Raw genomic sequence first — 15547 nt, 5'->3', positions numbered from 1 at the left:
TCAGGACATCAGCTATCTGAATTTTGGGTGAAGGAGAAGCGGGGGGCATGGGGGGGGTGGGGGGGGGGCATGGGCAGGTTGCAGCGGAGGGTGCAGAGCTGGTGGCCGGGGTAGGGGTAGGGGTAGCCAGGTGGAAAGCATGGCCAGCCGTAGCAAAATGCTTATTGAAATTCTCGATTATCGTAGATTTATCAGTGGTGACATTGTTTCCTAGCCTCAGTGCAGTGGGCAGCTGGGAGGAGGTGCTCTTATTCTTATCTGCACTATGCAGCTGTTGTGAGAGCACATTTCTCACTGGCTGTCCACTGGTCGCAAAAACAATGATTGATTATATACATTTGTGAACAGCCATACACAACAACCACAATCCGTGGCGCACAAAGCTAAAGGAGACAGTAGCAGTGTGATTCACATCAATGCGCTATGTAGATATCAATAATAAGTGATATCCGTATCGCCCGTAGGCTAACCCACTGCTGTCGTCCTCCAAGTGTTTATTCAAGTTGGCTAATCTTTGGATGCCGACAGCAGTCACACCATTGGAAGACATAACTTGGACTGTAACCTATAAAAGCCTATTCCTGCTCTTTTCCTGCGATCCATCAAACGCATTTGGTGTGTCATCATAGCGGTCTCTGACTTGTGGTCAGACTCGCTCAGGCGGAACAAACTTAAACGTGCACCTTTTTTCAATGCCGATTTAAATGTAATTGAGAAAACAGAAAGGTGTCAAAGATTTATTTTGCAAACATCCTTTATGAATTTAAAAGTAATCTTAGAAGTAATCATCTAGTTTTTTAAAAGTATCTGTAATCTGATTACAATATTTTTGCTGTTAACGTAATGTATTACAGTTACAGTTTTATTGTAATCCGTTACGTGTTCGGTGGGAGGGGGAGTTGATATGTATGCCTTTGTAACTTTCTCACTCATCATTATTCATGATTCATTCATGATTTCCCATAATCATGGTAGCATCCACCCTGCAAACAAAAATGAGTAGTTAGGACGTCCCCGGAATGTAACAAACCGGGAACTAGACAAAACCTCCAGGGGAACATGACGCAACATCCTGACCACTTCAGGTGATCATTTTGTGACGTTATGGGGACGTCTTAACGACATTAAAGTCCTGAGAACGTCCTAAAAAGGTCCTGGCATGGTCCTCAGTGACTTACAGGGACTAAAACAAGAGAACGTTTCCTTGTGGTCATTGAATGTCCCATGGATAATGTTCTATCAGAACCAAATAGGAACCTTTTCGTAATGTTCCAAAATGGACATCAAAATACCTTATTACAGCGTAATACTGCGAACAAACCGGGACTTGTATTGAACGTCCTCTTATGGTCCTGAGGTTAACGGTATGTTTTAATCTTCCTAGAACGTTCTCAGAACGTCAGTGGGATAACATCTCACCGAAACCCTTAAAGGGACCTAATAGGAACGTTGCCTAATGTCATTAGGATGTCCCCTGTTCGCTGGGCACATAAATGTAGAAGTGTTCAGAAACATATTATATATTTATTTACAATAAAAGTGATATTCATTTCCACACATTAAAACAGATATGGATGAAAATACCCTAAAATAAAATGTGACATTCTGTTTTGTCGTCTTATATAAAACATTTGATTTCAAATCCAAAATGCTGGTTTTAGCTTCACTGTCCAAAAAAATATGTGTGGGAGTGTGCATAGGCTACGTTTACACTAATTGGTATTTTGACCAATCACATCAGATCTTTTCACATCAGATCTTTTTCAGAGCTGATCTGATTGGTCAAAAGACCAATTAGTGAAACATTTATCAGAATTGGGCTGCCTGTGTGAACGCAGCCATATATGCACACACACACGGTGAGATTGTAATATACACATACACACACACATGCTAATTTCACTCACACACACACAGCAGCCAAGCTACTTGCTGTTGCTGTCTCATTCAGCCTTCCCTTCCCTGAGCTCCAGCATGTTATGTAAATACTGACACACACACTTGCACACACACTTAAACACACACACACACACACACACACACACACACACACACACACACACACACACACACACACACACACACACACACACACACACACACACTGACACACACACAACCCCAGGCCTGGTCTGTACTGTGGAGTGCCATCTAAAATGGTTAGCTCATGACGAGAGACGCCAGACCAGGGAAGGGAATGGTAAGACAAAAAATGATATACAAAAATCGGATAAAACTACAAATAGATAAATAAATAAATGCACAGTGGCTTTTGACCTGGAAAATGCAACATCTCTGCTCTGTGAGGCTGGCTGGTCTATGCTGTTTAATTAGAGTCTCTCTCCCAATCCAGCATCACTGTTAGCTGCTCTACTCTCACTATATATAATAATAATAATAATATACAGTGGGGAAAAAAAGTATTTAGTCAGCCACCAATTGTGCAAGTTCTCCCACTTAAAAAGATGAGAGAGGCCTGTAATTTTCATCATAGGTACACGTCAACTATGTCAGACAAAATGAGAAAAAAAAATCCAGAAAATTACATTGTAGGATTTTTAATGAATTGATTTACAAATTATGGTGAAAAATAAGTATTTGGTCAATAACAAAAGTTTCTCAATACTTTGTTATATACCCTTTGTTGGCAATGACACAGGTCAAACGTTTTCTATAAGTCTTCACAAGGTTTTCACACACTGTTGCTGGTATTTTGGACCATTCCTCCATGCAGATCTCCTCTAGAGCAGTGATGTTTTGGGGCTGTCGCTGGGCAACACAGACTTTCAACTCCCTCCAAAGATTTTCTATGGGGTTGAGATCTGGAGACTGGCTAGGCCACTCCAGGACCTTGAAATGCTTCTTACGAAGCCACTCCTTCGTTACCCGGGTGGTGTGTTTGGGATCATTGTCATGCTGAAAGACCCAGCCACGTTTCATCTTCAATGCCCTTGCTGATGGAAGGAGGTTTTCACTCAAAATCTCACGATACATGGCCCCATTCATTCTTTCCTTTACACGGATCAGTCGTCCTGGTCCCTTTGCAGAAAAACAGCCCCAAAGCATGATGTTTCCACCCCCATGCTTCACAGTAGGTATGGTGTTCTTTGGATGCAACTCAGCATTCTTTGTCCTCCAAACACGACGAGTTGAGTTTTTACCAAAAAGTTCTATTTTGGTTTCATCTGACCATATGACATTCTCCCAATCCTCTTCTGGATCATCCAAATGCACTCTAGCAAACTTCAGACGGGCCTGGACATGTACTGGCTTAAGCAGGGGGACACGTCTGGCACTGCAGGATTTGAGTCCCTGGCGGCGTAGTGTGTTACTGATGGTAGGCTTTGTTACTTTGGTCCCAGCTCTCTGCAGGTCATTCACTAGGTCCCCCCGTGTGGTTCTGGGATTTTTGCTCACCGTTCTTGTGATCATTTTGACATCACGGGGTGAGATCTTGCGTGGAGCCCCAGATCGATGGAGATTATCAGTGGTCTTGTATGTCTTCCATTTCCTAATAATTGCTCCCACAGTTGATTTCTTCAAACCAAGCTGCTTACCTATTGCAGATTCAGTCTTCCCAGCCTGGTGCAGGTCTACAATTTTGTTTCTGGTGTCCTTTGACAGCTCTTTGGTCTTGGCCATAGTGGAGTTTGGAGTGTGACTGTTTGAGGTTGTGGACAGGTGTCTTTTATACTGATAACAAGTTCAAACAGGTTCCATTAATACAGGTAACGAGTGGAGGATAGAGGAGCCTCTTAAAGAAGAAGTTACAGGTCTGTGAGAGCCAGAAATCTTGCTTGTTTGTAGGTGACCAAATACTTATTTTCCACCATAATTTGCAAATTAATTCATTAAAATTCCTACAATGTGATTTTCTGGATTTTTTTTCCTCAATTTGTCTGTCATAGTTGACGTGTACCTATGATGAAAATTACAGGCCTCTCTCATCTTTTTAAGTGGGAGAACTTGCACAATTGGTGGCTGACTAAATACTTTTTTTCCCCACTGTACATGTAAGCCACTTAGCAGACGCTTTTATTCACAGCAACTTACAGTGCATACATTTTATGTATGGGTGGTCCCAGTGGGAATCGAACCCACTACCCTTGGCATTGCAAGTGCCATGCTCTACCGACTCAGCCAAACAGGACCACTCTGTGAGAAGCTAAGTCTCTACATCAGATTTCTACAGCTAGATTTACATTTACATTTACGTCATTTAGCAGACGCTCTTATCCAGAGCGACTTACAAATTGGATCTCTACAACAGATCTCTATAGCCAGATCTCTACAGCAGGGGAGGGGTAAGCCAGATAGACATTCTAGTCGCATTGTAATACCAATACTATGGACCAATAAGGCATTCAACAATCAACAGGCAACATGGATGGACATGGAGTGTATAACACTGCAATCAGAATGCAATAACTAACATGTGATGTTACAACAAGATACTATGATAGGTAAAACAATGCATACAGGAGCTACATTATGATTGAATGCTGTGTGTGTGTGTGTGTGTGTGTGTGTGTGTGTGTGTGTGTGTGTGTGTGTGTGTGTGTGTGTGTGGGGGGGTGCGTGCGTGCATGCATGTGTACGCGTGTGCGTATCTGGATGTGTGCCTGAGCATTCATCTGTGTGTGTGTGTGTGTATACCTGTGCATTCATGTGTGTATCTCTGTGTGTGATTTCTCCAACACCCTCGGCCCCGGTGATGAGATAATCTGTCGGTGTGTGGAGCGACAATTTGACCCATTGATCTGTGTCTGGCCGGCTGGGGAAGAGGAGAGGTGCAGAGCGGTGCTGAGTTATAGGACTGCCATTTTCCCTGCTCACCCGCCCTGGGTGTGAAGGAGTCATCTCTCTAAAGTCGCCAGGCACTGCTGCATAGAATCACCCACAGGCCACCCAAAACACACACACAGATTACGGACTTGGTTCAATACTGTAGAAACACTTTCCTTCCTGGAAGCCATCACTGATCTAGTGCTGTATGCCAGATGGATATATGAAAGTATGGAAACCACTGCAAAACATTTCACTGATCTGGTCATGTTAGATCAGTGGTTACTTGAAGGAGGGAAGTACCCTTGGGCTTTACCACATATCTCATCTGTAATATGGTCATTCTGCAGTCTGTATTAGTAACACAGTCCTTTCTCTCTCCCTATCCTTCAATGAGCAGATCATTTAATATAGCGAAACTGCTGGTGCAGCCAGACATCTTTCAATTGCTCCCTACATATTTTGAGACAAAGAAAATATTGCTGCAGAGATATGCCTATGATGCAGATTGATCCCAAACAATTGAGATGTGTGTGTGTGTGTGTGTGTGTGTGTGTGTGTGTGTGTGTGTGTGTGTGTGTGTGTGTGTGTGTGTGTGTGTGTGTGTGTGTGCGCGTGTGCGTGTGCGTGTGTGTGTGTGTGTGTGTAGTAAGGCACATTACAACACACAGATCAATACAATTTTCATGCTTGTGCAAAAGCCCAGGAGCTGCATGGGTCTAACCTTAGCTGAGCAGCTAGGTAGCACATGACATCAAGAGACAGACAGACCGAATAATTTTCTCTCTCTCCTTCTCCCCTCCTCCCTTCTCCTCTATCTCTCTGTGTTTTTGTTCTGTGTCTCTCTCCCTCTCTCTCTCTTTGTGTCTCTCTCTGTGTTTCTGTGTGTGTGTGTATGTGTGTGTGCATGCATGCGTGTGTGCGTCTCTCTCTCTCTTTCTCTCTCTCCCTCTCTTCACCCAGCCGCTCTCTTTCAGTCAGACATTACCAAAGGGACAGTAAACACATCATCCTAACCCTGGCCAACATCACAAACGGGACAGTTTTTAGGATCACAGGCCATTCACTTAGGCTGGCAGATCTGGGGACCCAGTGTGTGTGTGTGTGTGTGTGTGTGTGTGTGTGTGTGCGTGTGTGTGTGTGTGTGTGTGTGTGTAGTAAGGCACATTACAACACACAGATCAATACAATTTTCATGCTTGTGCAAAAGCCCAGGAGCTGCATGGGTCTAACCTTAGCTGAGCAGCTAGGTGGCGCATGACATCAAGAGACAGACAGACCGAATAATTTTCTCTCTCTCCTTCTCCCCTCCTCCCTTCTCCTCTATCTATCTGTGTTTTTGTTCTGTGTCTCTCTCCCTCTCTCTCTCTTTGTGTCTCTCTCTGTGTTTCTGTGTGTGTGTTTCTGTGTGTGTGTGTATGTGTGTGTGCATGCATGCGTGTGTGCGTTTCTCTCTCTCTTTCTCTCTCTCCCTCTCTTCACCCAGCCGCTCTCTTTCAGTCAGACATTACCAAAGGGACAGTAAACACATCGTCCTAACCCTGGCCAACATCACAAACGGGACAGTTTTTAGGATCACAGGCCATTCACTTAGGCTGGCAGATCTGGGGACCCTCTCCTGTCCTCTCCTCTTCCCCTGCCTTAGTTCTCCAGCCCGCTAAGCTCCACCCACTGCCAGGCTCAGGCCCTTGATCTGCCACATCCTGTTACCCTCCATGGGAGGAAAGGAGAGGAGAGCACCACCAACAGCCTCGCCACAGACACACTGATAACAGCTAGCCTAGCAGGCAATCACAGCATAGAGCTACAGGACAGAGGTAGAGCTACAGGACATACTGTAGAGCTACAGAACAAACATAGAGCTACAGGACAGCGATAGAGCTACAGGACAGACATAGAGCTACAGGACAGAGACGGAGCTACAGGACAGACATAGAGCTACAGGACAGACATAAAGCTACAGGATAGAGATAGAGCTACAGGACAGACATAGAGCTACAGGGCAGACATAGAGCTACAGGACAGACATAGTACAACAAGGCCCTAAGGCTATAGTATACAGCCACACGACAGACAATGAGCTAGAGCTGCAAGGATTGCTACAGAACATAGTTACAAGCATTGCGAGCAAAGAGTCCTATAAGGCTAATACAATCAGGCTCAGCGCCACAGAGACAAATCTAGTGCTACAGCATGAAGCTATAGACATACTGCAAACATAGGGCTACACAACTACAGCTATAACAAATGCCTACAACTTGACCTTGAGCCAAATCATCTTCATCAAAGGACAAATAAAAAAAGGACCAATAAGAGCATCTCTTTTGTATCAGGCATCATCATTATCAGATTAGGCAAGAGCGGGCCGAGTCGTCATCTAGAGCACTGATCGAAGAAGGAAAAAGCGCAGGCAGTTGCATGACTCCCCATTCACCTTCCTCTCCCAGAGATAAGAACCTATCTCTGTCTGTTCTACATCACTCAAAGAGCTGACTGAAGTCAAGACGTTTTTCTATTCTCTCAAATTCAAAGCTACCAACATCAGTGAGGAGGAAGAATTGTCAAACCCTGAACCATTCACTGACGTTTCAACTTCAACTGAAGTGGTCAAAGAAAGCACATGTTGCATCAATGTAAACTGACCAGCATAGCCAGCATATCAAGAACTCTATGGTTACATCTTGATTGACACCAATCTAAAATCAATGCAAATGGTATGCTAAACTGACCTTAAATCAACATCGCCATCCTGCACCTATAGAACTGGGATTTTATTTTGCCTCACCTTTTCATTCAGATATATGTAGACATGAAGCCCACTTGTACAAGACAGCAGGCAGGAACAAAGAAAGACAGCAAGGAGAGACAGAAAGACAAACAGCAGGGAGGGACAAAAAGACAGAGACAGACAGGCAGAGAGACAGAGGGATGTTGCCGCCCGCCTGTCCACCCCTTAATCACACCTTAATGAGTTGTTTTTCAGCGAGAACACACGCTGGAACAGTAAAGGGGCCTGACGCAGGCAGAGAGGCAGGCAGGAGGCGAGCTAGTGGGTGGGTGCTCTCTGTAGCTATGGCTCCCTGTGGTGCCATTCCACTGCTTTGTGTTGTGAAGCACAGCAAGCTGTTGTCCCTGTAAACAGGCTGCTAGCTCTATATCAGGAATTTTGAATTTTACAATGTAACATGCAATTATACTGTAATATGTGTTATTACATATGGATAGACTGAGTATACATAAACACACATGAGCTCAGCCTGTTCTTCCCAGGACATTCTGATTGTCTTTCTATCCAATCCATTCATTCATCCATCTATCCAAACATTCATCAATCCACCCATCCATCCATACATCCACCTACCTGCTGCTGGTCTGGGCTGAGAGTTGCCCCATGCAGGGCCTCCCCCAAGAACCCAGGGTACAAAGCACAAAGAGATCAATGGAGTTAAACACAGCTCCACACAGAGCAGAAAGGATACAGTCTGAGGGCCCCACTCTGGGTCCCAATGGCCAGGATCTTCTGGACTGGGTCATGGGCCATGGACGACGGCTGATAGGGGAAGCCATGACGGACAGTCTGGGCGTCCAATTAGAGGGCAGCAAAGCAGGGCGATGAGGAAACAACAGGTAAATCAGGCTTAGAGGGAATTTTCATATTCGTTCTCACAATGGAGTAACGTTAGTTTTGTGTCCACATACAGTGCATTCAGAAAGTATTCAGACCCCTTGACTTTTTTTAGAAATGTTTGCCAATTTACAAAAAAATAAAAAAACAGAAATAACTTATTTACATAAGTATTCAGACCCTTTGCTATGAGACTCAAAATTGAGCTCAGGTGCATCCTGTTTCCATTGATCATCCATGAGATGTTTCTACAACTTGATTGGAGTCCACCTGTGGTAAATTCAATTGATTGAACATGATTTGGAAAGTCTATATAAGGTCCCACAGTTGACAGTGCATGTCAGAGCAAAAACCAAGCCATGAGGTCGAAGGAATTGTCCGTAGAGCTCCGAGACAGGATTGTGTCAAGGCACAGATCTGGGGGAAGGGTCCCCAAGAACACAGTGGCCTCCATCTTTCTTAAATGGAAGAAGTTTGAAACCACCAAGACTCTTCCTAGAGCTGGCCGCCCGGCCAAACTGAGCAATCGGGGGAGAAGGGCCTTGGTCAGGGAGGTGACCAAGAACCCGATGGTCACTCTGACAAACCTCCAGAGTTCCTCTGTGGAGATGAGAAAACCTTCCAGAAGGACAACCATCTCTGCAGCACTCCACCAATCAGTCATTTATGGTAGAGTGGACAGACGGAAGCCACTCCTCAGTAAAAGGCACATGAAGTCCCGCTTGGAGTTTGCCAAAAGGCACCTAAAGACTCTCTGACCATGAGAAACAAGATTATCTGGTCTGATGAAACCAAGATTGAACTCTTTGGCCTGAATGCCAAGCGTCATGTCTGGAGGAAACCTGGCACCATCCCTACTGTGAAGCATGGTGGTGGCAGCATCATGCTGTGGGGATGTTTTTCAGCAGCAGGGACTGGGAGACTAGTCAGGATCGAGGGAAAGATGAATGGAGCAAAGTACAGAGTGATCCTTGATGAAAACCTGCTCCATAGCGCTCAGGACCTCAGACTGGGGCGAAGGTTCACCTTCCAACAGGACATAGACCCTAAGCACACAGCCAAGACAACGCAGGAGTGGCTTCGGGACAAGTCTCTGAAAGTCCTTGAGTGGCCCAGTCAGAGCCCGGACTTGAACCCGATAGAACATCTCTGGAGAGAACTGAAAATAGCTGTGCAGCAACGCACCCCATCCAACCTGACAGAGCTTGAGAGGATCTGCAGAGAAGAATGGGAGAAACTCCCCAAATACAGATGTGCCAAGCTTGTAGCGTCATACCCAAGAAGAGTCAAGGCTGTAATTGCTGCCAAAGGTGATTCAACAATGTACTGAGTAAAGGGTCTGAATACTTATGTAAATGTGATATTTCAGTTTTTTTATTTTTTATAAATTTGCAACAATTTCTAAAAACCAGTTTTTGCTTTGTCATTATGGGGTGTTGTGTGTAGTTTGATGAGGGGAAAAAAACAATTTAATCAATTTTAGAATAAGGCTGTAACGTAACAAAATGTGAAAAATGTCAAGGGGTCTGAATACTTACTCAAACCACAATTTGAAGTCTGTGAATGAACACTTGAAATTACAAGCAAAGGAACGAAAATATACAGCAATACAATGAGCACAACAGCAATGACCGTAGAAAAAACTAGCAATTTAACTGGGATTTTTTGTTGTTGTTGTATCAGTTAGGTTCCATCATATTGTGTCTGCATAGGCCCGTTTTCAGATACTAGCAACAACACCATCTCTTTTGATGGCGTCTCCCACATAGCAGCTAGTCATGATGACATTCCTACTGTAGAAATAAAACACAGCAATAAAACTCATCACTTTGGGGCGTGACAGATCTACCACAATATGCTGCAGCTGCTGGAGCCTATTGCATCAGTCAGTAAGTCAGTCGGGGGGGTTTTGTAGCCTATTTGTTTGCTTAAAGCCAGAGCAGAGCAGAGTGCTAAAGCATATTATGTAAGAGCCGCTCCACTGTAGCAGACACCTGCCCTAGTGCAGGCAGCAGCGGCACCACAGGCCGGGCTTTGGATGATTTCCCTCGACCATATGCGCCTGGAGCGCCAACCCAATTATGACACTCCAGGACCAGGCTCGATCAAAACCGCAAAACCTATTTTTTTGTATTTTCACCAAAATAATTGGCGACATGTAGCTTATGCTGTTCTAGCCAACCATTCCAGATATTAGGCCTACACGGGCCTAGCCATGCGCAAATGTTGAAACCCTTGTGCACTCTTGCGACGGAGAGAAACACGTCACCAATAGGCCTGCGTTTTCAATTACATAAGCTACCACAAATCATTTACATTATCTAGGCCTAACGATATGAATCTTTCCCAAGAGCATTCACTAATATTCATGTTAAAGCGTGCAAAACTGTGCCACGTAGAAATGAGAGGCATTACTCAACGCTGGGCTGCCATTGCCCCAAGGGATAAAAAAACTGTATGTAGGCCTAATGTCATGTCAACTCCACAGAGTTGAGGGCAGACTAGAGTTTTTAAATGAACCGCTGCCTCCTTCGAGTCGCTATGCGGTCGATACTTCAAAAATGTAAATTCTTAAACCCTTACCGTGTACCTATGTTTGTCCTCTGTTGTTGCGTGCCTCTGTTTGCTGAAATCCATACTTTTAAATAAAACTTCAATTCATCCAATAGAATCCAGAGAGAGTGTTCTTCAATGAAAGCTTTTCTAACATCAGATATGTACAGTGCGGTGTCCCTCAGGGCAGTTCCTTGGGCCGTTACTCTTCTCTATTTCTACAAATGATTTGCCACTGGTCTTACATAAAGCTAGAATTACTATGTGTGCGGATGATTCTACACTCTACATGTCAGCACCCAAAGCAAGTGAGCTCACTGAAATTCTAAATAAGGAGTTACAGTCAGTATCAGAATGGGTGATTAATAATAAACTGGTCTTAAAGGTGCAATATGCAGAAATTGCTCTGCCATTTCCTGGTTGCTAAAATTCTAATAGTTCGCCTAATTTGAGTTTATGTGACAAAACAAGCAATGTATAGTGTAGGGAATCATTGTACCATCTAAAACGCTGTGAAATATATTTTCAATAACCAACAATATTGTATTTTCAGCTGTTTGAAGCTGGTGTACAAAATGCAAAAAGCATAGAAATAGCGCACATAGGACAAATCCACCGCTTCTTAGACTTGTTTCAATGAGAATGATAGATCTATAATTCACATTTCGCTCCTCCAGGTCCGTTCCCTTCAGCAGCCCCGCAGCAGATTAAAAGCTATGGGTGACAGGGCTTTCAGTTGCATGACTCCACGGCCGTGGAACGCACTTCCAGACACTATTAGGGCTGCAGAGTCTCTGTCCTCTAAGGCACAGCTCAAGACCATGCTGTTCAGAAAAGCTTTCAAGGACCTCTGCTAATTCTGTTCTCATGTCCTCCGGATCTGACGACACCTGTATATAGCTTTGATTGTTATCTGTGTTCTATGTTCTGTGTTTTGGATTGTTTTTATTATTATTTTTGTATCTTTTTTTAGCGCCTTGGGTGTGAGAAAAGCACTTTACAAATTAAATGAATTATTATTATTATTATTATTATTATTAAATTGCAGCTTTAATTACATCTAAAACTAAAAGCATTGTATTTGTTTCAAAACATTCTCTAAGACATAAACCTCATCTGGAGTTGAGGAAGCTAAACTCCTAAGTATAACATTGGATATCAATTATCATGGTAAAGTCATATTGACAAAGTTGTTGTGAAGATGGGTAGGGGTATGTCTGTTATAAAAATATGTTCTGCATTTTTTACACAAAAATCAACTGTACTAGTTGTTCAGGCTCTGGTCTTGTCCCATCTTGATTACTTTCCGGTAATATGGTCAAGTGCAGCAAAGAAAGACCTAGCAAGGCTGCAGCTTGTTCAAAACAGAGCAGGACGCCTTGCCCTTAACTGCACATACAGAACTAACATCGACAACATGCATGTCAGTCTTTACTGGTTGAGGGTTGACGAGTGATTAACTGCTTCTCTTCTAGTTTTTATGATAAATATTACTGTGATGAAAATTCCAGATTGTCTACATAATCAAATAACATTCAGCTCAGACACCAATACGTACCCCACAACACATGTCACCAGGGGAATCTTCACTGTCCCCAAGTCCAAAACAAATTCACGGCAACGCACAGTATTATACAGAGCCATGATCACATGGAACATCCTTCCATCTCCAATTACTCAAGTAAACAGCAAAATTACCTTTAAAAAACATATTGGTATTTGACATTTTATTAGAATCCCCATTAGCTGTTGCGAAAGCAGCAGCTACTCTTCCTGGGGTCCACACAAAACATGAAACATGACATAACACAGAACATGAATAGACAAGAACAATCTATTAAACAACATCTCATGAAACGGCGTGGACTGTGATGGGACACACAAACACACAGACACACTAACACAAACATGTTTTTTTCTTGTTGTATTGTTTGTATATATATTATTTGGTATTTTACATGTGTGTGACTGTCCTTGTCTATCAGTGTATCAGTGTTTTGTTACTTGTCATGTCTTGTGTTTTTTGTGGACCCCAGGAAGAGTAGCTGCTGCTTCTGCAAAAGCTAATGGGGATCCAAATTAACAAATAAATACAATCACCAATTGTTTCCTCATTGCTGTTGCTTTAAGATGGCAACTCAATGAGGAAACAGTCTGTGGTTGTAGCCCACTGGGCACAGATGTCAGTTCAATGTCTAGTTTTGATTTACATTTGGTTGAGTTGTCAACTAACATGAATTCAATGTTTTGAAAAAAGTCAAAATGCCATTACTTTAATTCCTTTTTGCAAATCCAATCAGTTTTCCATGTTGATTCAACTTCATCATATAGATTTGGGGTGTTGAAATAACGTGGAAACAACGTTGACTCAACCAGTTTTTGCCCAGTGGAATTTGACTAACGATTTATTAAAAAGTATGGATTTCATTTCAAAAAGTCTGCGCTCAACTCCGCGGAGGAGTTGAAGTCTTGGATAGTCAAGGGGCTACATCGCCGTGAACTTGAAGCTGTGGCTGCATGAGCATTACCATGTGAAATAAAATTGCCCTTATGCAGGTGTTGAATTCAATATCGTGTTTAGGTCATCTTAGCCTGGCCCAAACATAACAATTGAATTACACAGAAATAACATGCGCGCACACGCGTGTGCAGTACCATAACAAGGTGAGAAATCGGCGACAATTCAAGGGGTTGTCCATTTGACTTGAAAGCAAAGTATCCTATGTATCAACTATAACATACATTTGCTGTGGCGTCCCAAGGATGGGCTACATTCGTTCCAGCTGTTTTGCAGGCAGTGTGTGCATGTAAATCGAATGTGATCTCTTATTAACCCCATCCATTCTTCTGTCGTGTCTTATTCAATGAATCAGGGAAGCCAGTGCATGATAAAACGGGTCTAAATTTCAGACGCAGCCTTCCTCTATGGATCAATGAGTGGATCGGGTGTGGGAACTGGAAGGTAGGTGTTGGTGGGAGACTGATAGCCACTGTATCAACCGGCCAGGGACCCAGCGATTGACATGTTAATCCAAGCCGATCTGATTATGCAAGAAACGGGTTGTTTTATCCCAACCCCTCTGTATGACAGTTCATTCGAAGTGCACATGACATGAGCGATGAAACCAGTCTATTTGAACAGAAGGGAGGATATATGTAGGCCTGTGCATTTATTAGATTGTTATAAAGGTCTGCCTATATAGTCTAATGATGGGATGTATATAAACAAACGCTAAATTATGATGGAAAGCCTATTCTATCTTGGTAGATCTCTAAACGCATTCGCCATATGCGCATTTTACAGGCTGGGTTAACAAACCCTGGGAATGGACAGAGGGTGTTGCCTATGAAGCAATATATATTATCATTATTATAATACCTTTTCATAACAGATGTTAACGAAAAAGACCAGGCAAACGCAGGTGGTCGCCTATAGTAGCCAAACCGTTCATCAGATGATAACGGTAACATTGTAGGCTATCAATAATATAGGTGGCGGCGCGTTAAGTAGCCTATCAACATTGAGAGAAGCGGCAGCCAATATGCAGTGAGAAAATAGAAACATACACTCGCAAACAGCAACATTAATTTACAGACTGTTATGTTTGATACAGCTGCATAATAAAATGCATCTGACTCGCCCACCTTGCAGAGTTGAAAATTCTCGGACTGAAGGGTCTCCTGCATCAAATTGTTCTCCTGGGTGCCCGACTGGCCAGACGAAGCCGAGGAAGACGCCTGCTCCTTTAGGCCGTCCAGTACCTTCCTGATGTTAAACTTCTTCATTTTACCCCAGAAACACTGCGACGACGACAGAGCACAAAATTGAGATCACCAGCTCAAGATAAGGTGGTAAAGCCACTCTCTCGCTCTCTTCTGATTGCCTTCGTAAATCTCACATTTTAGATTGTGTTTTTACCGCAGTCTCCATGGTGAAAAGGGTTTCGGTCTCACACCGCTCGAGTCGGGCTCGCAGACGCGCAATTTCGAGTCGATTCTCTATGTATTTGTTGTGTGGCTGTAGTGCGTCGGTGTAGTCTTCACTGACTCAGTGTCCCACTGCGTCTACGCTACTCGCTCTCTCTCTCCGTTTTTCCTCCCCTCCCCTCCCCTCCCCTCTCTCGGCTCAGTCAACGCGGAAACGCAGCTGCAGCGGTGCTTCTGCGCAATTCAGCACCCGGATATTTGATTGAAGCGCAACCGCTGCCGCTCGCGTATACATCTCCACCTCTGCCTTTGAAACGGAGACAGGATCTCTAGGTCTTTCGCTCTCACGTTCTCTGCTTTTCTTTTTCTACCTTATTCTCTCTCCCACCTCTCTCTATGTGTCTCTCTCATTTTATTTCAAACACAAACACGCACACACACGCACACACACGCACACACACACTCACACTGAGGGCAGGGTGAACAGCACCGGGTGATATTTGGATGCAGCAGCATTAGGGCAGACAGTCAGGGCAGGCAGTCAGGGCAGGGTGAGATAGCAGGCCAGGGTGAGACAGACATGCTGAGACAGACAGACATACAGACAGACATACAGACAGACAGACAGACAGACAGACAGACAGACAGACAGACAGA

The 15547-nt window shown here is 43.7% G+C and overlaps 1 protein-coding gene across 6 annotated transcripts in view; it reads right to left on the bottom strand.

The window, feature by feature from the left end:
* The window catches only part of stxbp5a (syntaxin binding protein 5a (tomosyn)), a 151906-nt gene extending 136869 nt beyond the window's left edge, over nucleotides 1–15037 (bottom strand). For all 6 annotated transcript variants that reach the window (XM_041864967.2, XM_041864969.2, XM_041864971.2 and 3 more), the window contains exons 1-2: nucleotides 14609–15037; nucleotides 8265–8362 (exon numbers count right to left, since the gene is read on the bottom strand). In XM_041864967.2, coding sequence (XP_041720901.2) covers nucleotides 8265–8362; nucleotides 14609–14749 — 239 coding nt within the window. In that variant the 5' untranslated portion in view covers nucleotides 14750–15037. The remainder of the gene's footprint in view (nucleotides 1–8264; nucleotides 8363–14608) is intronic.
* Nucleotides 15038–15547: the final 510 nt, after the last annotated feature.

The sequence above is a fragment of the Coregonus clupeaformis genome, chromosome 36, assembly GCF_020615455.1.
Source record: "Coregonus clupeaformis isolate EN_2021a chromosome 36, ASM2061545v1, whole genome shotgun sequence".
Lineage (NCBI taxonomy): Eukaryota > Metazoa > Chordata > Actinopteri > Salmoniformes > Salmonidae > Coregonus > Coregonus clupeaformis.
This window is presented reverse-complemented; position numbering and strand designations above follow the sequence as displayed.